Below are 25,433 nucleotides of genomic sequence, written 5' to 3'. Positions count from 1 at the left end.
TCTGTGGGGTATCTCAAAGCTCTTGAGTGTGTGAATTTCTTCCTACTTGCCTCTGGTAAACACTATAATCTACAAGAGTAGATTGTAAGCAGGCCACTTTGGCAAAGCTTAAGGGGGAAAATGGTCAATTTGAAGAAGTAGTCACTCTTACAATGAAACAAAAACAATATGGCTTTCTCATGTGGAATCTAAGCGAGCCACTAAGCGAGGTCCGGTTCCTCTGCCCAGAGGGATGCTATACGTGTTTACCCATTGAAAGGAGAAGAGAGTGGGAGACTTGCTTTAGTACCCGAGTTCCATCCCCTTCCTTTACCCTAACTTCTCAGGAACCATGGATACAGATACACCCAGCCTAGGTGATGTTTTCCTGGTAGCCAGTCCCCTGGAATCTAACTGAGTTCTGCCTGCAATCTCATGGGGAGGATGAAGGAGTGGAGAGGTGTTCAAGTGACATGCCTTGGATCTGAAGGACAGAGGGCTTGTGTGAGTCACCACGGTCTGAGGTTATGCCATGCAGCACTGTTTTCCTTTCTCTACCACACGTTCATACTCGTACCCGGGCACGACCCGTCACACAGCCCAGAAGATGCCACTGGGTTTATCATCATACTTTGCTGGTGTGCTTACTCTAATTTAGCTTCTTTTAAAAATTAAGGAGTATTTGCATAACGCACAATCAGTTGAGCAGAAGTGAAAAGGCAGAGAACCAAGGAAGGAATTTGGTATCAGCTACACAGTTGAAAACACACCAAAACAAAACAAACAAACAAACAAAAAACACAAGCAACAAACCAAACAAAAAGAACCAAAAGAACTCAGATGATACACACTGTGTTCTATATGATGGCTGGTCAAGCATAATAAATACTATGCTATATAAGGAGAATAGACAATAGGTATATTCTTTTAGGACAGAAAAATAAATCGAAGTGGGAATGAAGAGGACTAGGGCCAGCTTGAAGCCTGTCATCAATGGCTGATTTATTAGCTCTAAGTACGGCTGGGAAAGATGTTCTGTGCCCGCAGATGATTCAGCTGTGCACAGGTAAGATGGGAGGGACTGACTACTTTCCCAGTCTGCCATGTTTTTAAAGGGAAAGGAGACTTTAATTTAAAAACACAGAGAGACAGACAGACACCACACACACACACACACACAGAGTTGCAACACCTAGTTCTTATACTAACACTCAAAACCCAGGCCCGTGAGATGGCTCAGTGGATAAAGGAACTTGTCACCAAGCCTTATAACATGGGTTCAAACCCCAGGATTCATTTGGTAGAAGGCAAGAACCAACTCCTGCAACTGATCTCTGACCTCCATTCTCCACATGCATGCCAAGGCATGTGCACGCAAACATATATACACAATGAATACATAATTTAAAGAACGGGTCTCCATCTTTGCTGTTTCTTCTACTGTGGCTCTGCTGCTCTGGGCTTCCAGCCTGCCAGGTGGCTTTGATGCCATCTGTCTCCAGCTCCACTGTTTGCTCCTTCACCTTGTTTTCCTAACTATTGTCCCCAAACGATCTGACGACGTGGCCCCACAGCTCTGGATCCATCAGTGTTGTGCCATAGCTCTAACCATCTGAGACTATATGTTTGTCAGTCACCTCTGCTTTCTCCACACTCCATCTGGAATGGAGGGGCCCTTTGCCTCCATAATTCTCAAGCCACCCTCAGTCCAAGCTTACTTTCTTAAAGACAGGTTCCATTCTCTTCCCCCTGTCCTTTCCCACTATTATCTGAAATCATGCTTAGCTTTGAAGTCCAAGTTTAAATGGAGTTGGTCTGCATGGCCTTCTGGGATGGTCCATCATCACTGTGAATATGTTCTTCTTTCCCTCTGTGGCTTTACTAGGGAAGTCTAACTGTGGAGAAGGAAGACCCTCCCTGAAGGAAGGCTGCGCCATCCCATGGGCTGAGCTTCTTCTCTGACAGAAAAGGAGAAGGAAAGCCAGCATTCTCTGTTTCCACATCCACACAGATTGAGCAAGCAGCCCCTGCCCCATTGCTCCCTTTCCAACCACCCCATGATGGTCTGTGTCTCCTCTTATTGAGAGCCTAAATGAATCCTTCTTCTCTAAGTTGCTTCTGCTGGGTAACAGCAGTAAGAAAAGTAACTAGTACACCTTCCCGGGTCTTTCCCAGAAGAAATCAGACAGTTCCACTATTCCCTGTTACTGTTCATATTTCTCCACAATGCTAAGTTCACCAAGTAACTAAGTGTACTGCACCTGGATCACGTCTCCTTCCGCCAGAATGGATGCTCTTTCAAAGAAAGGATTGAGTTTGGCTTTTTTTTAAGTCTTTCAAAGTGCCTGTCTAGGGCTAACACTCAGTTAATATACTTATGTTGCCGGGCGGTGGGGGCGCACACCATTAATCCCAGCACTCGGGAGGCAGAGGCAGGTGGATCTCTGTGAGTTTGAGGCCAGGCTGGACTGACAGCCTCCAAAACAATACAGAGAAACCCTGTCTCGAAAAACCAAAAAAATATATATATATACTTATGTTTAACTTTACTGTCATTACACATACGGACACACGCATGCACATGCTCACACACACACAGAGACACACATACACACACTCAAACACACACACACACACACACACACCAGTACAGAAAGGCAAAACGAGACTTTTAATTTCTTATATAGTTCAAACATGAAAATTCAAAACCAAGCAAATCCAGAAAGGGGACAATAGACATCAGTGACAGACTCTGGACACAGGACTGACAGCTGCATCTCACCAACCAATCAGAATCTAGACTGACTCTGCAAATACAACACTACCAGGGAAAGTGAGGAAATGAGGTGCACAGCTCCTGTTCTGGCACTCTGTGTTATTTTTTTGAAGATGTATTTTATTTGCACGGGATTGTCTGCATGTACATGTGCACACCACATGCATGCAGTGCCCATGGAGGACAGAAGGCTGATTCCCTGGAACTAGGGTGGAGTCTGGGAGCAGAACTTGGGTCCTCTGAAAGAACAAGCGCTCTCAACCACCGAGTAACTTCTCCAACTCCTCCTTGTGTGCCACTTTTACAAAGGAAATACACAGTATTATTATTGCCCAATCAATGCCACCAAACAAAGCTACCAATGAAAGGACAGCTCAGGGTTCTGTGACTATGGACTGTGATCTGGGATAAATATGGCCTCACTCTGCTGCCTGTGTCTGAGAGGCCACAACCCTGACAGACTATATTTATAGCATGCAGCTGATATGTTTGTATTCATGTCCTGGGACACCCCAAGGCAAAATCAACTGTACAACTGTAGATCTAATTCCACGACAAGGAAAAGTGTGAGAGCAAGGCTCTCCCCAATGGTGATGACAAAGTAAATGCAGTCCAGGGTCCTTTGAAATAGTGGGTAGGATTCAACTAGGGCGCAAAAAGCCAGTAAGTTCTCCATTCTCTTCTCTCTCTGTCTCTCTCTATGTCTCCGTCTCTCCCCTCCCCTCCCCCTCTCCCTTTCTCCCCCTCCTCTTCTCCCTCCCTCCCTGTCTCTCTGCTTCTCCTGGCCCCCTTCCCCTCTCCCCCTCCTCTTTCTTGTTCCCTTCCTTTTTGCCATTTCCATCTTCTCTCTCTTCTGCCCCCTCTCTCCCTTTCCCTTCTTCCTCTCCTCTTTCTTCTCTCATTTTTCATCCCTCTCTCTTTTTCTCTCCCTCTCTCCCTTTCTACATTATTGCCCCTTCACTCTCTTCCCTCTCCCCCTCCCCTCCCTCTGTCTTTATCTCCGTGTGCATGTCTCTCTCTGTCTCTGTCTCTCTGTGACTGTCTCTCTCTGTGTGTGTCTGTCTCTCTTACACACACACACACACACACACACACACATTTTTCAACACTAAAGATTAGGTGTGAAACATGAGGTCAACCTGCCGTCAAACTTTAATCATATTTCTAGTTAAGATTATCTAAAGCAACAGGGGAACCCTCCTCCCTGGTCTCACACAATAGTTCTCATGCCCACGGAGTGTTTATTTCAATGCGTATTAATCCTCAGAAGGCAACATGCAGCACCCAACAAGTCATTTTATTCCTCTTAATAAAACAAGCTGGTCGAAAATGTGTGGGCACTGCCATTTCTTCTGCTCCCCTTTCCTCCTTTCCTGCCCTCCTGTCTGAACACCACTAGACACCTAGCCCTTCCGTGGACTCCCTCACCTAATCTTCCAAGCATATCTAGCAAGCAAATCACTATTCTTACTCTGAATCCTGGCTGAGGTGACACAACGTCAGATAAGAGGTCTGAGTTCCTCGACGTGATACTAAGTTGTCAGCACGTTTGTAAAGCACTGGACAATGGGCTTGAATCCATTCAAAGAGATTCTTCAGCTTTGACAGACACTTCACATGTGTTCATCTTCACAAAGCCTCTCATCCACGATGCTTTTACAGCCACCACAAGCACTTTGTATAGATCTTTCCTGGCAGCTTAGGGCTTAGGTGTCTATTTGAAAACCTTGAATAAAATCTCAAGAATCCCAAGATCAGTGCTTCTGACTTCACACATTTAGAAGTAGAGCCTCTCTTTGGATTCTCCCACTTGGTAACATAGGTGGCCAAGCTGACCATGTACTAGCTGGTAGGGATGCAGCTCCAGGATGGATCTGGTAGACTTAGAAGAAGGAATGCCATGTCACAGAGGTCTGACAGCCATATGTCCCTGCCCTCCACCCAGACACAGGAAAGCATCCAGTCCTTTACCAGGACCATTTCTGCATTCTTATTCCCGAATCAGCATTCAAGCATCCATCTCAAAATCTGAATCATTTTAAAGATAGAAGAGATGAACACATGCCAGGCATTGGTAGCGCACACCTTTAATCCCAGCACTCGGGAGGCAGAGGCAAGTGGATCTCTGTGAGTTCGAGACCAGCCTGGTCTACAGAGCGAGTTCCAGGACAGCTTCCAAAACAATACAAAGAAACCCTGTCTCCAAAAAAACCAAACAAACAAAAAATAAAAATAAAGAAGAGACGAACACTGCTCTTCACATGCACACCTTTAATAGCATGAAAGAGGTAAGAGGTAAACACTGGGTCAGCTCAACACTGCTTTCACTCTCATGTCAGTGCGGATGATGTATACACCATTAAAGGGACAAGATATCTTTGGGAAGCAAATGAGGAAGGGGCCAAGTTCATTAGAGAAATGCAACATCTGAGAACTCCCTCCTGCTGTGGCTCAGTATCTTCAAGAACAAGACACAAGGTCCAGTCTCCACATGTCTCAGGAAGAGTTCTCACAGCAGACATGGTACCGTCCTCTTTGTAGTGACGTCTCTTCATATCCTTCTTTGTTTGGTAGATTGGAAGGGTGAGACATGATAGGCATTCCCTCAGCTCCAGAATGCTAGGATATCAACAAAATAAACAACCCAGTGGGGTGGCCACTGTGTACAGTACCTTCAGCTTTCCCAAAGCGTTTTCACATCCTTTTTAGTCAACCCAGACAAAACCTTCTGGTTTACAATCCAGAAAGTGAAAACCACAAGGGACTCATTCAGGATCCTACAGACAGGCTTGGACAACTGTGGCCAGACTTCAAGTAACACAGTCTGTGGTCTGCCCTTCCCAGCAGGACATTGTACAGTGCTTCTAGCTTGTCCCTATTCTGAGGGACACTCCATATTCACTCAGGCTGCTCGTCAGCTAGCAATGCTCTCTAACTAGACAACCATTTTTTAAAAAAGAAAACAAACATTCTTCTTTGAAAAACATAAAATTCTTCTTTGACAAGTACTTGTAGATTAAAAAAATAAATGTGGCATCCCTCTGTATTGCCGGTTTATGGATGTCTTTTCCAGATGAAAAGGTCCTGCTGAGGAACAGGTCATTGACCTCTCATTTCTAGGTACACACAATACTCCTTACTGATAGCAGGACCTTCACACTGGGAAATTATTTGCTAAATATTTCCCACTGGCTCACAGCTTGGCCTGTCAATTTCTGCCAGATGTGAGACATCTGGACTGGTGGTGCAACAAAACAGGACAAATTCAAAGAGATGTATCCCAGATGTAGAAGAGGACAGCTGTCCTCGGGAGTCTGTCACAGGGCCAGCTCGGAGTGTTCAAATTTCCCATGACCCTGCTCCACCTGCATCTCACCATAGCTTTTACATGACTGAAAAGCATTCAAGAGGTTGACCAGATAGCCATATGAAACGCTGAGCTGACAGCCATAGAGAAGCAGTGATGGCCCCATGCTTCATGATCATGTGATGGTGCTCAAGACCCCATGGCAGGGAGTAGTGTGGAACCCACTGGCAGGTGAAGGACTTCAAAGGAAGGTTGCCGTCAGAGGGTGGGGCTCATTCTTCTCTTGTCCAGGCAGCATTCAGGTACACTGATTTGATGTGCCCTTGGCTTTGTAAAACCCAGAAGAGACCCTACTCATACTGTTTCTGTCTTGGGAAGGGTCACTAGCCCCGAATGCTTGCTTGGGGAGGTGACTGGAAGAAAAGCTTGTTCCGTACCAGGTTTAGAAATATCTGGAAAAATACTCTGTAGTCGTGCAAACTTCTGTAAAAGGCAAAATGAAAAGATTTGAGGAACCAGTTAATGAGAAAACTTGGTGACTGTCACACTATGCCCCAAGAGGTGTCTGAACACCTCATTTTGGAAGCACCACCCTCATTCTTTACAAACTGTAAGTACCACTTCCCTGATGTTTCCAAATCTCATCAGGAGACTCACTGACTCCCAACTGCCATGCCCTCTAGCCCCTACTTTCAACACAATATGGAAAGCCAGTACCTATGGAAGTGGACAGCTGCCAACAAGAAACCAAAGGCAATCATCTTAAATGTACTGACCACCATACTTACCTTCTTATGAACAAACAACCCTACTGACCAAATTGCCAGCTCTAGGAGGCCAGAGACATAGCACCCACTTCTATCCCATGTAGTGGTTGGCAGAATGCTCTGTATGCAGGAGAGTCTCATGGAAGTCTTTTGCTTTATTTGTATATATTTGCTTTTTATTTAAAAATTATTTCAAATGAAGTCCCTATTTTATTTGAAGCAGATTTATGAAAGACTCTAAATTTAATGAATAGTAGCACCAAAAATACACTTGCCTTAAGAAACTTTTTCAGATTAATTGATGTAATCATTCTTTAAGAAATTGATAACATTCAGAAAGATCTTAGTATGTTACTCAACAATTAATTTCAAAGTCATGAGTATTGCAAAAATACACTTTTTTCACCTTTGCCCGACTATGAAACACTAGTATTTCATTTTGTTCTGTTTTTTAAAAAATAAACTGGTGACTTGAATTTTATATAATATAAATAATTTTATAAAGTTATGGAGTGGGATGTGGTGGTTGTTGATTGCTTTTTAAGACAGAAATCAGAAACATGATTTACATGGTAAGAGGGAGGAACAACTGAATACAAGGACATAGTAGGTGACAAGAACCAGCCTTGGGATGGCTCCAGGATGAGTCTATTCTGGTTCCCATGTAGCCAGCCCTTCTGTAACCTGGAGACTTATGGGGATGACTGCTTCCCAGTTTGTCAGAATCTTAAATGGCCCTGTTCCCAGAGGCCCATGGTCAGTCCAGGTGAATAGCCAGGCAAAAAAAAACGGGCTTAAGGGCTTCCATCCGGAGGCTATAACCGATATGCTAAAGGGCATGTCGAGAAGGCCCAAGTACTTTCAGTCAACCGTCCCTGCAGAGGACCTTTTGGGTGCCCTAGCATTCTGACTTCTTAGGATTAAATCTTAAAAAGGATGGGAAGTGCAAACCTGTGAGTGGATCCACTAAGAGAAAACGGGCTCAGGGCAGTGTGATCAACAGGGATGCCACGACATTGCAAGAGTAAGGCCTCTGCCCTGAGGTGGTGGATGGGTGGCCACATCGTGACCACAAGTCCTTCAGGTCTTCATGGATTCTTCAGACTTTCCTACACAACCCCACCCGTGTTACCTGCATCACCTCACAGGCTTTACACAATGCTCCAAGTGACTCACTAAACCAAAAGCAAGCTGGAGGAATCCCAGTGCACTTCCCAGTGTGGAGGCCTCAAACTTCCAGCCTTCAGAGGGTAAGCTTTCAATGATCCATGCTGTCTACAAAACCTACAGGAGTCAGTGGGGCCCTGGGGACCATGTCACAGCAACAGATGTTTTGAACAGATACTTACGCAAGTGAAAATGATGAGTGTCAGGTAGAAAATGACCAGAGAGAAGAGCAGCACGGCTTCAGCCCTGTACTTCCTGAAAGGTGACTCGGCAGCTTCCTTAGGGCATCCTTAAGAAAGAAAGGGAATCTATGAAGACACTGAAGGCCTGTTCTACCCTGCCCCATTCCTGCTTCCTCTGGTCCTAGTATCCCCATCCCCACCCTCAGGAAAGACCAGTCATGGTGGCAGTGACAACAGTCTTAAGTGACTGCTGTCATATCGCTCTGGCTGTTTGCCACAGAATGGGTAGTATGTTTGTTGAGCTTCCAGGACCATAAACTACCATAACTTTTTGTGACTAGGTGAAGTCTTAGGTAAGGAACCTCAATTTAAGGGACTCAGACTAGAAAATGAGGCTGGGGATCTGCCTGTTCTTTTTCAAAAGCTTTGTTTTGTCTGTCTTCTTGAGATGGGGTATCATGAGGTCTAAGTTGGCCTTGAACTCATCATGTAACAGAGATGACTCAGAACTCCTTGATCCTCCTGCCTCCACCTTCTAAGTGCTCAGATTATAGGCATGTGCTACCACCCCTAGTCTTTATAGGTTCTACAAACTGAACCTAGGGTTGCCTGCATACTAGCTGAGCATTCTACCATTCCCAGACACTCAACTGCGTTCTTAGAAAGGCCAGCAGCATAGGGTGGAGGACCATCTCCCTGAGGCTGTGGCTATGGCACTAGAGTAGAGCAGCAGGCAAGACCCAGCCAGGAACAGTCTGGGAGAAGGGCTGTGTCCCATTCAGACACTGGCTGATATTTGGCTTGTGCTACAGTGAGGTTGCCAATGGGCTTGGCTCACTGCCTGGGCAGGGGCAGGCAGCAGGCAGATGATTCCAAGAAATTGTTCCCTTGAGTCTTACAGAATTGAGATTAGATTGAAAATTGCAATGCAGTTGTCTAGGAATAGATTCTCATGAGGGTCTATAATTCAATGGAAAAGGTTGGGAGACATTATCTTAGGGATCCCTAACAATTATGACTGAGTATTCTATCTACCTCAGGCACCATACATAGCATCCTAGTGTCATATTTCATTAAATTTAACAACAAACTCAGCATGCAGATGTCACTGGCCCCATTTGAGAGATGAGGCTTAGATTAGAACAGTGACAAAACAAGCTACACACTCGTGTCACTATTAACGTTTGAGCCAGATCTAAACAATTCATTCCAGTCTGACCCTTAACTCGGAGGTAATACTGTGTTGGAAGAGAGGATGGAAGGCAACCAGCTATGCTCTTCAGTTCCTTCCTGTCCCTCCTAACTCTCCCCTGTTAGGCTATTCCCATTCCTTACCCATTTGGATATTTGTTGAGGGCCTACTGTGTGCTGAGGAAAAAAGTTACAGAACAGAGAATTGCTTGTCCCTGGGAAAGATGTATATTTAGTTAATCCACGCATTGCATGGCAAGTGTACAATGTATCACAAAGACAAGCAAACCAGGGCAGAAGGCTGGCTATTGAAAAGAGTGTGAGGTTGTGTATGCGAATGAGCACACAGAGGCAGCAGGCAGCAAAGTGAAGACACTGGCTGGCCCTTTCAAAAGCAGTCATGGTCTTGTGATCTGGAGAGTATTATCTTAGTCCTAATAGCTTTCACACACGTGACACGAGAGTGTAACTGTTGTGCAAACCCAAGGCCTTACAGGCAATGTGTTTGTCATTTCTGGCCTTAGTCCCCGCAAATGTCGGGCAAAAGTCAATGCATAGGTTAAGCCACATAGAAAAAAAACACTCATGTTCTTCAGAGGAATTCACTTCCAGCCACAGATGTTTTCCTAAACTGCAGGGTCAGATTCTGGAAGAGGAGAGACTTCTTCGGGGCCCACAGAAAGCACGCCCCAGTCTGTAAGAGGAAGCAAGGTGAGCTCACCTGTCACTTTCAAAATCACAGTGCCACTGAAGTTGCGCTGCCCTCCAAGCTCCTGCAGGGCACACCTGTAGGTACCAGAGCTGCAAATGGTGGTGTTTTGGATCGTCAGGGAATAAGACTTTGTCCCGGGTGCCTCAGAGGAGTTGTTTTGCCTGCTCTGGGGGAGCTCCATCCTCTCATTGCCACCCTCTGAGAGCTGTGAGGAAGCAACCAGAGTCAGACTTAACCACCAGACTGATAGGAAGGGCTCACAACTCGTTATCATAAAACCATCAAAAGTGCCTGTTTGTCAAGCAAGATGTGGTGACTTTCTGTTTTTTGTTTTTGTTTTTTGTTGTTGTTTGTTTTTTATACCTGTGAATTCAGAGGAGAAGAGAATCTACAGAAAACTCTCTAAGGCTATGTTTGCTTTGAAATAAGACCAGAATGTGTTTTGTGATTGGAGCACCAGTAACCCAACCTCTACCCTGCTGGGGTGAGCGAGAGCACCGTGTGCATCACTCTGGGTTGGATTTTGCTCTTGTTCTCTCTTAAGTGTTCTCTTACGTGTTCTTTTGTGTTTTGTTTTGTATTGTATTTTGCTTGTTTCAGATGCTAGCTTATCCACTATCTGGTTCTTAATCTTGGATGCCAGTCTGCTTCTTGGAAAGCTTCCTAAATCTGTTAAAACAAAACAAAACAAAACAAAACAAAAAAACCCACTGCTAGACAACTCAACTGAACCGAAGGCACAGATGAGCAACAGCCCCTGTTGGCAAGCACCTTCGATGTTTAAGGTCACGAAGGATGTAGTAACTTCCTTATCTCTCTTCTGAGGCAGCAAGATACTGAGGAGAATGACATGAGGAGGTTTTTTGTTTTGTTTTGGTTTGGTTGTTTTGATTTTGGGTTTTTGTTTTTGTTTGTTTTGTATGAGGAGGTTTGATGAGTCATATCAAACTACATAGGGAAAGACAGCAGCAAGCCATCCTGATGGGCTAGATGCCCAGGCTAGCCAAGCAATTTAATTTTTCTAAATGTATTATTAAATTATATATTTTTAATTTCTCTTGAGCTATCTTGGAGATTCAGTTACGGGCTGTTTTCAGCATGTTCTTCTGCTTAGAAGTGTAACATACACCACATTCAATATCTTCTCTCTTTCCCATACATCTCTTAGTGTGTATGTATTTGTGCATGCACACATGCACATGCTCATGTGTGCAGGTGTGTGTGTGTTTATGTTTTCATGTGTGCAGGTGTGTGTGTGTGTAGAAGCCTGTAGACAACCTCTGCTGCACTTCTCAGGTGAGATCCACTTTGTGTTTTGAGACAGGGTCTCTCACAGCCTGAAACTTTCCATGCAGGCTAGCCTGGCTTGCCAGTGAGTACCAGACCTGACTACAGCACTGAGACTACAAATATGCCCCTCTACATCTGGCTTTTTACTGTGGGCTCTGTGAATCGAACTCAGGTCCTCATGCTTGCAAGGCCTAAACGTATTTCTAATCTACACTCACCTCCACCCAAATGGCTTTAGGCGCATTCAACCTTTGGACACCACAGCACACTGTTCACAAGGTTCACACTCAGAGAAATGCGCAATTAATTTTTTTAAAAAACACCAAAATGCCTCATAATATTTTAAGTAAAATAGGTAGCCCTGGGACAAGTGACATCCCTGCTATCATAAGAGCACCCAAGAGTCACCTCAGAAAAAGGGTCACATTACCAGACTTCTCTATGCCAACAGCTGCAAATAGTGAATGAGGAGATGCTGCCACTCCTCAGCATTCAGAGGGGACTCTGGAGGAAACTAGATAACCATGGGGTCAGTCTGTGAGATAAAAGTGCACGTGCTCCCTTATGTGTGTGTGCATGGACACAAACGCACACACTTGGCGTTCAGCGGAAGCCCAGCTCTGCACTGCAAGGTCACGTGGCTTCAGTCCAGGCTTTCAGTGTGCTGACATTCCTGTGGAGCGGGCTACAGAGCCATCTGCTGGCAGATTTATGCTCACTGTCAGAAGCAAGCAGAAAAGAACGGCTCTTGTCAGGCTGTCTGTGAACATAAACAACGTCTCTTGGCAGTCCTTCCCATTTTCAAAAGTTCCTTACTAAATGATCAAGAATCTCGAGGTGAAAACTAAAATCAGGGGCCTTTGGAGGTCCATAAATACAGCAGCACAACAGAAATACAGGGCAAAGGACTTGGTTCAGCCAGGAAAGTGCTTGCTGTCCAAGCGTGAGGACCTGAGTTCAATCCTCAGCCCTGACATAAAACAACTTGGTGTGATGGGAGCACACCCATAATCCCCACGCTGGACCAGTAGAGACAGAAGTGTTCCTGGGGCTTGAGAGCCAGTCAGTCTAGTCAACCTGGGGAGCTCTGGGCTCAATGGAAGACCCTGTCTCAAAAAATAAGGCAGGCAGTGGTTGAGTGACACCTAACAATGACACCTGGTCTCCACACTCATGTATACACATGCACACACATTCACAGGAGCATGCTTAAACACAAAGCAATGAAAGGAGGCGGATGAAGAGCCATCAGAGAAACAGAGCATCCGACAGACTCAAAGGCAGGGAGAGCCAGCTCCTCATGGCTTATGACATTCTCCACCCCTGACTGTCCAGCAGTGTCCACCTATGTCGCCGTCACATTAGATCAACCTGAGCTGATTAACCCACCCCAGTCTCTGTGCAGCCCTGGTCACTGCCCCATCCATCTCTTTTTTCCTAAATCAACTCTCAGTGGCAAATACGGCTGCAGCAGGCGCTGAGCGATGACCTGCCTCTGCTTTCCTCCCCGGGAGCTCTTTTCCATCAAGAGGGCCCCCTCTCAGTTCAGAAAAGCCCATGACAAAGTCAAGATCAAAACCAACAGCCGTCCGTCCCAGGAGCTGCTGTATAGTCGACGATGCAAAGCTAACTGTTGAGACTTGAGAAGCAGGCTGATGGAGGAGATCACAGCTGCTTGGCGGTAGCAATCTGCAAAGGAATTAGTTTTGCAACAAGGCAGCTCCAACAGCAAGGAGTACACTTTGTGGTCAGATTTTTATGGGATTCAGGAACAATTCTAGTTATCCCATTCCAGTTGCTAGTAGGAAAACAAAAGCCAGGTGGGATAATAAGGACAGAAGGAAGAAATGAAGGGAGATGCGGGAAAAGGTTGTCGACGCAATAGCCTGCCAAATTCTGCCTTGCTGAACCATCACGACCATCAGTGGAATTACAGCCAAATACCTCCACTCTCACAGGTCTTCTCCAAAGACCCTTTCTTCCCAGCGCCACAGAGGACCAGTGCCAGGGAGCTAGCCAAACCAAGAACTCTTGCCAAATGAATGACAGCACTCCGCTTGATAAATAACCACAATGATGTCGCGTCTTATCCATGGGAATCTGTCCAAGGCCTTTAGGGGATATGTGAAATCACAGGTAGAACTGAGCCTGTTTATAGAAACGCACAATGGTTTTCTCCTATACATACCCACTCAGGGCAGTTTAGTTTCTAAAGCAGGCGTGGGTTTTCTGTGCACATTTTCTGCCCACAAAATTAATTCCTTTTCTATCTCAATGAAGCATTTGCGACACACCATGATCATGGCTTTTGCAGACAACTGAACGAGCAAGCATTTCTTTTCCCTTCTTCAAAATATCAGGATAAAGGATGCATTGTTACCACAGGCCTCAGCAATCTCAGCATGAAACTTGGGTTTTCATCTTTTCTTAGTAACTCATCTGTTTCCTTATAGGAAACACTTTATGGTTTTTCTTTGGCATATCCAAACTGCTAGCATCACTATTGTTGTATCTTGGGCCCACTGTTAACTAAATTGGAAGATTTGAATGCAAGCAACCTGATACTAATTGTGTCTGATGGTCACGAAGACTACTTAGTTGCCAGTGGAAAGCAGCTATACTGTGTGGCTGAGCTGAACAAAAGGTGATTCACATCCCAGACAGGACAAGGTGTAAGGGTTTTACCATGCCACTCTGAACAACAAATGATGTAAAACGTGGGAATTGTTTGTTTATGCAATGCTTCATTTAAAATTTTATACTATAGTTGGCCACAGGTCATTGAGACGGAAAACGTTGAAGCCATGGAAAAGATGGACACAGTGGTCAAAGTCATACAGTGCACCTGGAAATATTCCACAGCTCCCTCCTACTTTTATGCTTGAGGTGTATGCAATGTTGCCCTTTCTTTTGTTGTTTTAAGATATAACTATCCAAATTGGGTGGGGGCAGACCTTTCTTTTCATGTGACTTTACCTGAGAAACACAGACTCTCCCACTACTGTAAAAGTGTCAACCACTTTTGTTTGTATTCCATGCTCAAAACCCAGACTATGGCACTATGGTTGCCCAGGAAACCCCTTATGTAATACTTCAAATGATTCTCAAAAGACCCGTGGCCAGGCATATGTTATCATGCCGTGTCAAATGAATGCACTGTGGTCGAAGCAGCACCGGGGGCTGAAGGAGATGTTCCAGAGGGAGGAGAAAGGTAGAATCATGTTTGGACCAGCCCCTCTTTGCTTCCTCAGTTCTTATGAGCATTGGAGCTGGCTCAAAATCAGCCACTGGCAAGAGCAGCTTTTTAAACATTCCAAGTCTAAAAGCGTTTCATTGCTTCTCTGCAAAAACATTTTAGGAAATAGTAATTTATAACAAAAGGAACCCTCCGATTCATTCATAGGCAAACATAATTGACGGGAACTGTTTAATGCACACTCCGTGATACTAATATTGCCATACAGCGTGTGAAAGCACAACATAATTTGGGCAAATTAATTTCTCAAAATGCTCAATCCAATGCTGTCTTAAATATCCACACTCTGTGGTTTAACTTTTATGCTGACAACTGAACTTTTTTTATTGAATTAGAAAAAAATGTGACATCCATTTACAGAAAACCCAAGGACTTTGATTTTTCTTAAGGTTTCCAATTTGAATAAATGATCGAAATATCGCATTCTTTCTCTAAGATAGAGAGTTGACCTTAAGGAAGCCAGAGACCTAAATTAAACTGAGCTTTCTCTTTAATTTGTTGAGCACAACATCAAGCAAACACAAGTACTAATTTTAAGAACATGTGAATCAAATAGATTTTTTAAAATAAATGATAGACAAATTTGAATGAGTACAAACTAAGTAAATAATATTAGGATAGATTCCATATTTCTACTAAGAACTACCAAGTCAAATGGTTTTTTTAAACAAATTTGTGTAGTTTTGTTAAAATATGTGACAATTAATCAGACCTGGTAGGACAGCCTGTAACCCCAGTTCCTCAGAAGGCTGAGACAGGAGGACTGGAAGTTCAAAATGAGCTTAGCCAACTCAGAGAGACCTTGTCTCAAAATAAAAAATATGCAGAGATCTCGGAGGCTTGAGGAATAGCACATAGGTCAAAGTGCCTGCTGTGTAAGTGTGAGGCTATGAGTTCAGATCCTCAATCCCCATGTAAAACCCAGCCACGCCTGGAGCCCCAGTACTAAGAGTGTAGAGACAGGTGAGTGAGCCCCAGGGACTCATTGGCCAACAGGTCTAGATGAAATAGTGAACTCCAGATTCAGTAAAGACACCTTGTCACAAGAAAGTAAGGCGGGGGGGTAACCAAGAAAGGCATCTTAACCCCAGGTTCCAGCCTCCACAAACACAGGCACAGATGCATGAATATACATACACAATACACATGGACGCAACGCACATATCCACAAAACACACATTCACATCACATACACACACAACACACACGTGTCACACACACACACACACACACAACACACACACACTCCATGTGGACTTTCTACAAATGGCCAAATTTGATTGTTAAGGCAACATTACTATTCCTATAGCAAACAAGGAGTTTTGACCACAAACTTGAGGTTTGAATTCATCAGATATTAGATATATTAAAAATGTGACCAAAACTTGATGAAAAGAAAGGTTTCTTTTGAAAGGAAAAGTGACACGGGATTTAAGCATTTCACTTACCAACTGGATAAAGCACATTGAAAGAGAGAGACTTCAAGTGTTTAAAGGTGTCATTACATTAATCTGATATGTCCCAAACATACTGAAACAGCTTTTTGTTAATTGTATTTCTTGTGCACTAACATTCATGTACTTTGGTTTTAACTCAATTAAAGTGCTAATATAATCTCCATTCATCATAAAAACAGCTCTTTATAGTGTGCAAAATAGTTTGGCTCTGAGGTTGATGTCATAATGAGGATAAAATGTATGAGCATTAATGTCGGATTTTTTCTGAGTGTAGCTTTATTAGAAAAATGATTTTCTACTTTGAAATGTACTGAGTCTAGCAGACAGAGTCGGATTTATGACTGTTACCAAGAGTAATGAGTATGGCAGAGGTGGCCTAATTAAGAGCGTTGACTTCGGAGTGGGGTGGAGTGGGAACCATTCCCAGCCCTACTACTGCTTTTGGTGACTAGCTGAGCAGCTTCAGGTTAGTTTGTACCCATTGAGCCCAGGAGTAAGTTACCATGCCTTACAGAAATGGTGTGAAGATATTTATGGTGTTGCACACATACCTTAAGTATGGTACCAATCACATGGAAAGCCCTAACGATGTTAATTTTTAAATTCATATCCAAGGCTTCATTCAGCATGCTAAATTGTTCACTGCACACAGGAAGGATTCAGAATACACATTTTGAATAAATGAATGAATTTGAGAAATAGTGAGAATCTGGCAAGCTTGTTAACTTCCAAATCAGAAAACCTCTGCATTAGCTAATCGGGTCATTTCCAGTCGGTCACTTCATGCCGTCCATTCCCTTGTAGAAGGAATACATTACAAAGTCAAGTGACAAGCGCTTAGCAGCACTGTGGAGTCGGGAGACCTGAAGGTGGAAGATGTCGCTATAGTTGATGGTTTCCCTCTCCATCCAGTCTCTCCTTCCTCCCAGTTCATCCTCCTTGGCTTCTTTCTGGTAAAATTATCCTACAAATCTCAATCCATTGCTTTAGGAAGAAATCTCATGTTCTCATATTGTGTGTATGTGTGTGGTGTGTATGTGGTGTGTGGTGTGTGCGCGGTGTGTGTGTGGTGTATGGTGTATGTGTGGTGTGTTGTGTGTGGGGGTGATGTGTGTGGGGCTGTGGTGTTTGTGTGGTGTGTGTGTGTGTGCTGTGTGGTGTGTGTGTGGTGTGGTGGGTGTATGTGTGTGGTGTGTGGTGTGTGTGTGGTGTGTGTGTGTGATGTATGGTGTGTGGTGTGTGTGTGTGGTGTGTTGTGTGTGGTGTGTTGTGTGTGTGTGGTGTGTGGTGTTTGTGTGTGATGTGTGTGTGTGATGTGTGGTGTGTGTGTGTGGTGTGTGTGTGTGGTGTGTGTGTGGTATATGGTGTATGTGTGGTGTGGTGTGTTTGTGTGTGGTGTGTGGTGTGTGTGTGGTGTATGGTGTGTGTGTGGTGTGTTTGTGTGTGGTGTGGTGTGTGTGTGTGATGTGTGGTGTTTGTGTGATGTGTGGTGTGTGTGTGGTGTGGTGTGTGGGGGTGTGTGGTGTGTGGGTGTGGTGTGGTGTGTGCATGTGTGTGTTGTGTGTGGTGTGGTGTGTGTGGTGTGTGTGTGATGTGTTTGTGGTATGGTGTGGTGTGGTATGTGTGTGTGGTATGTGTATGTAGTGTGTGTGTGCATGTGTGTGGCATGTGTGTACACGCACATGTATGTGTGTGTGAGTGTGTGTGTGGTGTGGTGTGTGTGTGTGGTGTGGTGTTCCTGTGCCTGTGCCTGTGAAGACAGCCTCAGTAGCCCTTCCTCTTTTGGCACCATCCAATCTTGTTTTCCGATTGTTGGTTTGCTTTTCATGACAGACTCTCCTGAGACTTTTTTGATTGGTTAGGCCAGCTGGGCAGTCAGCTCCAGGTATCTATACCATCACACCCTACTTTTTTTCACTGTCCTGGAGATCAGATCCAGGTCTTCATACTTCCACAGCAAACATTTCACCGACTAAAGCACCTCTCCAGCCCTCTACAAAGAAATTTGTTAGCTGACCAGCGTGTCTCCTAAACACCATAGCATTCTGATTCTTCCAAATATCATCTAATAAAGTGGAAAAGTCTTCAGAAGCTGGGGCATGGATGGCAACGAACCCCTTGTTATTCTCATCAGCCATCCCAAGGTTGACATCTTGTGGTACCTACTGGACTCTGAGTTCTTGTCCTTCACAGAGCCACAAGAACCCCTTGAGTCTGGAGGAAGTCTAATTGACTCTGGCCTGACATCCCATGACCTCAGAGACTAGTTGTGATTGGCAGCCAGTGCAATCATAGACACTTAAGAATAGTCAGATACTTGTCCTATTAGAAGAAAAATCTAATCAGAAAAATGTTGTTAGGGGAAAATATGCAAGTGTGTTTATCATCTACTATTTCCCTGCCAGGAAGAAGCCAGCAATAAAATCAAAATAAAGACTGGGAAAGAGGAGAGATGAAATGCCGCCAAGCCTGGAGAATATTCACAAACCTCTAAGTCCAACTTTTCTTAAAGAAAAGGAACTATGTTGGCTTATATGTGATGGGAATGTTAAAAGTAAAATAAAAAACCTAATACATCATGGGTAAGTCAACATAGTTTCTTTTCTTCAAGATAGAATAGCAATTCCTGTAACAGAAAGTCTCAACTGACGAGGCCACACATACACAGACCTCTACATAAGGGGTGGCATGCAGGGAACTTTGCCCATGTAGCCCCAACTTCCGGGACAGCCCTACCTACGTTTGTGCCTCCTTTTTTCAAAGAATGGCACTCTAGACTGACCCAGAAAGTCTGGTCCAAAGTGACTGACACAGCTTGTGGCCACCATCATCTTTCCTTTCGGGAAGTTCTTCTCCATCTGGATCTGTAATCCTCTCCAGCCACCAGCTCAGATTGAAATATGCAGGTGACTCTGGTGCCACAAGTAACTGTCTTGTGATGTTTCTACACCCTGGTCTTCCGAATCAGTACTGGCTCCACCTGGCACACACAGGAATTTTACCCAGAGCATCTCCATGAAACAACAAACACACACACACACACACACACACACACACACACACACCTTTAGAATCATTGCTGAAGTCGCCAAGGTTATGGAAGCAGTTTTACCCTTTTTTAAGGTAATGAATTTTACGTTAGTCCTGTCTACCATTTTTAGTCCTGTTACTCTTTTTAAGATACTGAATTTGATTTTAGTCCTGACTGCGTCATGGAGACCTCCTGCAAACTTCTCCTTTTTCCATGCAGTGACACACTAAGAATAAAACCAGGAAACCCAGTCCTCATGTGATTCGGGTTCCCCCTCGTATTCATGGAAAACATGTATTGGTTTGTTTGGGGTTTTTTCTTGTTGTTGGTGGTGTTTCTCTTCAATTCATGGCTGCCCTCTTTCTACCTTCCAGAAGACCATGTTCAGCCATGTTCAGCCATATTCGGCCATGTCCAAGCCCTCAATGAGCCACCATTCTAGTCTGGCTGAGACTTCCTCCGTCCTCTCAGAGGTGGCCTCAACCTTCCTTGACCACACAGAAATGGTGATGGAGAAAATCCAAAGAAACAAAGACGTGCTGTAACCTCCAAAGAGCTAGCCTGATGGGAGTTTCAGTGCAGTAAAAGATCACAGGCTTCCAAAGATGTGTCTTCATGGATGAGTTCCGTTCTTCCCATCACCTTGAGAAATGTGCTCTTCCTTAGATTTGTATGTCATCATTCTCTGAAAATCCTTCAGTGGCTCACCACCGCTGAGATAGCATGTCGTGGATTCACTATCATTTGACATTAGAGTACTGCACATTTTGTCTCCATCCTGGGTGCCCCAGCATCATCTCTGGGTTTACCTGCTGTGTAATTTTCCTTTCTGGATCACTAGTTACCTCACTTGGACCAAGGCTGCTATGTGGTATACTTCTATGCCCTTACTTAAGATGCTACTCTGGAAATGTTTGCTTTGTCTCTGAGTGTGGGTATAGGTGTGTATACGTGTATGTTCATGTATGTGGATATCTGATGTCTTCCTCTATCACCCTCCACCTAGTCTGTCAAGACAGGGTCTCTCAAACAACTCACGGATTTGACTAGATTCCCTGGCTAATGAGCTTTGGGGATTCCCCCTATCCCTGGCCATCTGCACTGGTGTTACAGACCCTAGCCATTGAAGCTACTTTTTTCACATGGGTGCTGGGGCTCTAAAGCACTTTACTGGCTGAGTCATCTTCTCCATGTTGATTTTGGGATAACTATCACCAGGCCCAGGACTTGACACATACTTGTATTACAATAATGGTTTAAATATGAAGGACACGGAAAAAAAAACCAACTTTATGTCTTTCACAGTTTGAGCTAAAATTGATTTTTCCAAAGCAAGGAGGACACATGCCTATGGGGACAGTGGTGTTTCTCTTTGAGTCTAGTGCACATACAGTTCTCACATTTCAGATTTTCAGTACTTCCAAATTTAATATGGAAATGTTTCTTTTTCTCCAGAAATCATGATCTTAGATTGCCTCTGAGAATCAGGGAAACTCAACAAGTAGTACCTATTAACTCACGGGTAGCCCCCAGGGATGGTTTCAACCCTGACCCCTCTGCTCTTTCCAGAGGCTTTGCCCTTGGAGCTCAGCATCACACACTGGTAGAGAGGAAATACCTTAGTGGCCAGCATCCAAGGGAGACTGCAATACAGCTGAGGCCAATACACTGGTGTGGCCTAGCCTCGCACTGTCAGATGACCTGTTTTCCAGCAGTGCCCCCGGCATGAGTGTCAGAAACAGAAGGCAGCATTGGGCCAGACCACCCACGATCTGCCCTACTCAAAGCTTTTCTAACCCCTAAAGTCAAGTGTGGCCCATTCTCTGAAATCACTGTCTTACTTCTCCTTTCTCCCTTCCTTTGACAATCATCTAAATAGAGCATGTCTTGTGACACATGGCTGTCCCCACCCCCACAGTATCACCCAGAGGCCACATCAGATATCCCCTTTCAGTTTGCCTCACTGTAGGTCGTCCGGCCTCCTAGCATGATCAAGGATGGCGCTGTATCTGCACAGTAAGCCTCTCCTTGTTAGCAGAGAAGGACACCGACCATGGCCAAAGCTGTCTATCTGGAGTTGTGTTCTCTCTTCAAACCTTCTGAGCTTCGTGGAAACGAGCACAGACAACAGAGACACTCCATCAAGTACAGGCACAGCCCCTCATACAGACCCTTATATCCAGGTCCATCCTCCGAAACCACAATGCAAATAAATGTCATGGCCAACAGCATAAGAATGGGATCAAAGCATATTTCCCTGTGTTCTCAAACTACCTCCTCCCACCCAAGCTGCAATCTATCAGAACTTCAAAAAGCTAACTTGAGTTACAGTCCCAGTGGATATAACCTATTAATTTTCCTATTTCTTCTCCATCTTCCATTCTACTTTAAAAGGGAAGGGAAGAAGGCATCTTCAGGGGTTCCAGTTAGGAGGGCACGGGCCACAGAAGGGAGAGCTGTGCTACAGGACACTGGGTTGGTACCGTCTGCTTTTGGCCTTTGATCTTCTATGCTTGTCTCTGTTGGGTCCCTCCGGCCTCCCCATCACCACATCTTAGAAACAAAGAACAAAGTCTGACACGGCCCAATCCATCAGTGTTTATACAGACACTAACTGAACTCCATCTGCTTGGAGTTTTTGGTAAAAGGCAAATGGTATTTTTAAGGTATGGCTTGCAGGAGTCCTTTTTTAAGCACAAGGCATCGGTGCCAACTGGCTAGCTGCGGGATGTTCTATGGGACCCAATGGAATTTTATGCCATGTGTCCTTGTAACCACTGTTGTGATAGGCAGAAGGCCTGAAGAGTGTGTTTCAGTGTGGCAGACAGTGAAACTTCAAGGGGACTCTGCTCTCCATACACTGATCCCACACATAGGATGCTTCATCCATAAAATACCTTTTAGTATCTCACCAGTGGTCTTCTTTCTAGAACTTTCTACCCATTTTTGTCATACAAGCAGCAACAATGCAAATCTGTTAATTTGGGGCTTGGAAAATAACAAAAGTCCTGGAAGAAATAGTTCATACTGATTTCAAGGTACTTGGTTAGTGGGTCAGCACTGTACCTCTCCTCTAACCACCAAACCCAGATGAGAACAGAGATACCTTTTCCTTTTATCACCAGAGCTTCATTCATATTAAGCAAGCACTGTAACACACACACACACACACACACACTTTTTTTTTCTAGAAAGAATTTTTAAGAGACCTCCAGGCCAGACCTTGCAAGAACTATGTCCAATAAACAAGCACATACATTACAGAGTTACATCATCTGCCGACATCCAACGAGAGGTCAAAGGCTAATTGCTATGATTTACTGAACCATTCCAAACGACCCTGGGCGAGAAGATTTAACTTGACAACTGTTTGAACTTCACAGTCTGAAATTTCATCTACTTGTTTCATGAGTACTTTTTAATTACTCCCCCGGGGATATTAATGATGCTTTCTTTTTTAATTACAGTCTGGGAGGGATCGTGGCTTCATGTTTGCTTCCTCCTTGAGATGGCTAAGTCCACTGTCTGGCTGGCTCGGGGACACTTTGCTTTTCTTTACCCAAAGTAACTAAGGTAAAAAGTCAGGTATCAAGACAGTCTAACAACCCAAGATCTGGAATCTGACAGCTTGGGTCAAAGCCCACTTATTTTGCTCCCCCAGGCTCTGTCTCTTCATCAGGAAGTAGGAACAGGCATAGTTCTAGTCTCTTAAGCTCACACTGTTCCAGTAGACAGAGGTAGATAATATATGTAAATATTTATTCCCACCGTCTGGCATATGGTGAGCCCTCAAATATTGCTTTTACAACATTTTTTAAAGTGCTATTGTTTTGACTACTCAAACAATTTTGGACTCCTGTTCTCTGAGCTCAAAGGGAAGAAAGGAGAAAGAAAGAAGCAATAGGAACCCCTGACTCGCTCACCCACTCTACCTCACCCAACATACACCCACACTCACTGTCCTGTAATGTTCTACACGACTGTGTCCTGAGGTCTCCATAGTGCCACCTCCCTCATGGTGCCAGCTTAGATTCAGTAACAGGGTAGACACTGGGCAGAATGCAGGAAACACTGGTACAGTCCTTGTCCTTGGAGACTTGGCAATTTCCATTTGGCTAACTAGTTTTGTTTTTCTTTAATGCTTGGGGTTTCGAACCCAAGACCTTTTGCATGCTAAGCAAGCACTGTACCACTGAGCTACCACCCCTTAGTCCAGACAATTGGTTAAAGTGGTTAAACACCACACACACACACACGCGCACACACACACACACGCACACACACACACACGCACACACACACACTTATCCCTCCTATGCTGCCTTGCATGTTTAAACACCCATCCATGCTGAAAGCTTTTGTAGCATCTTTCACAGTGGGAAGCCCTGTGCTTTGTGGAAACCGAGAACAAGACAGAGGTTTCCTCAGAGGTAAGTCAGCAAACCCCCCGGGATTTAATTCGTTTGCCTTAAAATGGAGGTGGCCTGCCTCAGAACCTCACTTAAAGAAGGGATGCAAAGGCCAGCTCTATTAAGTTACAGCAGCAGGGCTTTAAAATACCACAGGCATTACAATTTTGGAGTCTTGAGATCTAGCTGAAAGGAAGCCTTTTCAAGTATCCTTCCTTGTACAACTTAATTTCCCACCAAGGGGGCAGAGAAGCATTCACTCCTGTTTGGGCCCCCAGCTGCCATAAGTTCCTATGGAAATCCTCATTCATGACCGGACCCCCTCAGAGACTGCCAGAGAGAGCAGAAGCAAGGTGGGGGCGAGCCAATGGCAAGCCTTAGCTACAAAGAGAAAAAAAAAAACCCACTCCTAACTACCTCCTGTGGCCACGCCAAGATCACTTGAGACCCTTTTTGAGACCTTCCTCTCAAATGCTCCTCTCTCTGTGTATTTTGTAAGTGTCATGGTCACAAGGCACAAGACATCGGGAGTCTGGGGTCGTGCTTTCTGTACCATGTCTAAATCTAGGCCCACGTTGCTTTCTCTGCAGCCTCCTGGCTGCGCCCACAGGTGCCCTGCGGCATGGATCCAATCCCTTGCAAACCTCTGTGGGATCATTCACGCCAAGCTGCCTTTGATCGTGATCGGTCAGGAATTAACATAAAGGGGCTTGAGTTCTGGATGCGGATGCAAATGCAGCCCGGTGGAAGAAGGTGGAGTATCAGAATAGCTGGAGTCCCCAACCCGGGGCCTCAGGAGAGGCCCTTGGCTGTCTGCTTCCGTAGTCCCCACAAGAAACCCGCTCAGACCCCCGCGCTTACCTTGGCCCAGGACACCCTGTAGGAGAGCTGTGGGTCCCAGGGCGCTGTGCATGGCAGGTCCGCGGTCTCGGAGCAAGCCACCGTCACCTCCCGCATCGCCATCGCGGGAGCCAGGCTGCAAGCTGTAAGAGAGAGGGAGAGATAGAGCAGCGTAAGCCAGGCCACCGAGCCGGAGTCGCAGGCAGCGTGGGGGCGACGGACTGGGGGCCGTACCGCAGCCGAGGAGAAGGAGCTGGAGACCTTGCGACATGGCTGGAGCGCTGCGCCACCGTCCAGGCCGCCCTCCTGGGCGCGCGCCGCGTTCTTGTACCCGCGCTCGGGACTTCCCCGCGCGCTGGCCCCGGGGACTCCCCAGCCGGAGGAGGCGGGTGACCAGGTCCCCGCCCCGCGCACGCGTCCCCAAGTCCGCGTCGCTGCTGCGGCTGGCCAGCGGGGACAAGCAGCTCCGCGGAACGGCCCCGCGCCCTGCGGCTTCGGAAGCAGCGATGGCACGCGCAACACCGGCTCGATGACCCTCAAACCCAAGCAGGGAACCAGGCCATAGGGCCGCGCATGTAGGTTCAGAGACAATGGGCAGCTTCCTCTGAAGCCCAGGACTGTTGGCGACGTTGCTGCTCTCCAGATTTTGTGATAGGGACAGACACACTAGACTTTCAGAGAAGTGGCATATGCCTGCAATCCTTGGCTCCCTGCCTTCTCTCCGGGTTATCATCCGGCCTTGTTTACATTGTTTGAACAAAGGAGATCTTTTTACACTAACACATTAATTACATGCATGCTCGTAAGTATTTTAGAAAACAATGTCTAAAAGAAGATTGAGTCCATCTGTGTAGCATCCGTTCTCCAAAGCTCAGAGACCATGGGGAAGAGGGGCGCTTGGAGGAGGGGGGGCTAGAAAGATTTTAGGAGCCAGAGGTCTGGAAGGATCAGAGTGACCCAGTGTCTTCAGGACACGCCACTCTTGAATTCACAGCTATAATGATGATCTGCACAAGACCAATGCATTCAACCTTTCAACCTGGAGGGGGCCGGGAATCACAAGTTCCCA

At 45.4% G+C, this 25,433-nt stretch overlaps 1 protein-coding gene across 2 annotated transcripts; it reads right to left on the bottom strand.

The window, feature by feature from the left end:
• Window positions 1-5,011: 5,011 nt before the first annotated feature.
• On the bottom strand, window positions 5,012-24,959 carry Cd83 (CD83 molecule). Of its 2 annotated transcripts, XM_005066343.4 has the most exons (5): window positions 24,599-24,846; window positions 24,386-24,507; window positions 10,091-10,286; window positions 8,179-8,285; window positions 5,012-6,545 (listed from the first exon to the last, which is right to left on the bottom strand). In XM_005066343.4, the coding sequence occupies exons 1-5, from the start codon at window positions 24,633-24,635 to the stop codon at window positions 6,417-6,419; spliced, it is 591 nt and encodes a 196-aa protein (XP_005066400.1). In that variant the 5' UTR covers window positions 24,636-24,846; the 3' UTR covers window positions 5,012-6,416. The 2 variants fall into 2 exon arrangements, with proteins under 2 accessions (XP_005066400.1, XP_012965981.1); XM_013110527.3 differs by lacking the exon at window positions 5,012-6,545 and having other exon boundaries at window positions 8,199-8,285; window positions 10,098-10,286; window positions 24,599-24,959.
• Window positions 24,960-25,433: the final 474 nt, after the last annotated feature.

This window comes from Mesocricetus auratus, unplaced genomic scaffold, assembly GCF_017639785.1.
Source record: "Mesocricetus auratus isolate SY011 unplaced genomic scaffold, BCM_Maur_2.0 Super-Scaffold_100013, whole genome shotgun sequence".
Taxonomy (NCBI): domain Eukaryota; kingdom Metazoa; phylum Chordata; class Mammalia; order Rodentia; family Cricetidae; genus Mesocricetus; species Mesocricetus auratus.
The sequence above is the reverse complement of the archived record's forward strand: the minus strand, read 5'-3'. Positions and strand labels throughout refer to the sequence as shown.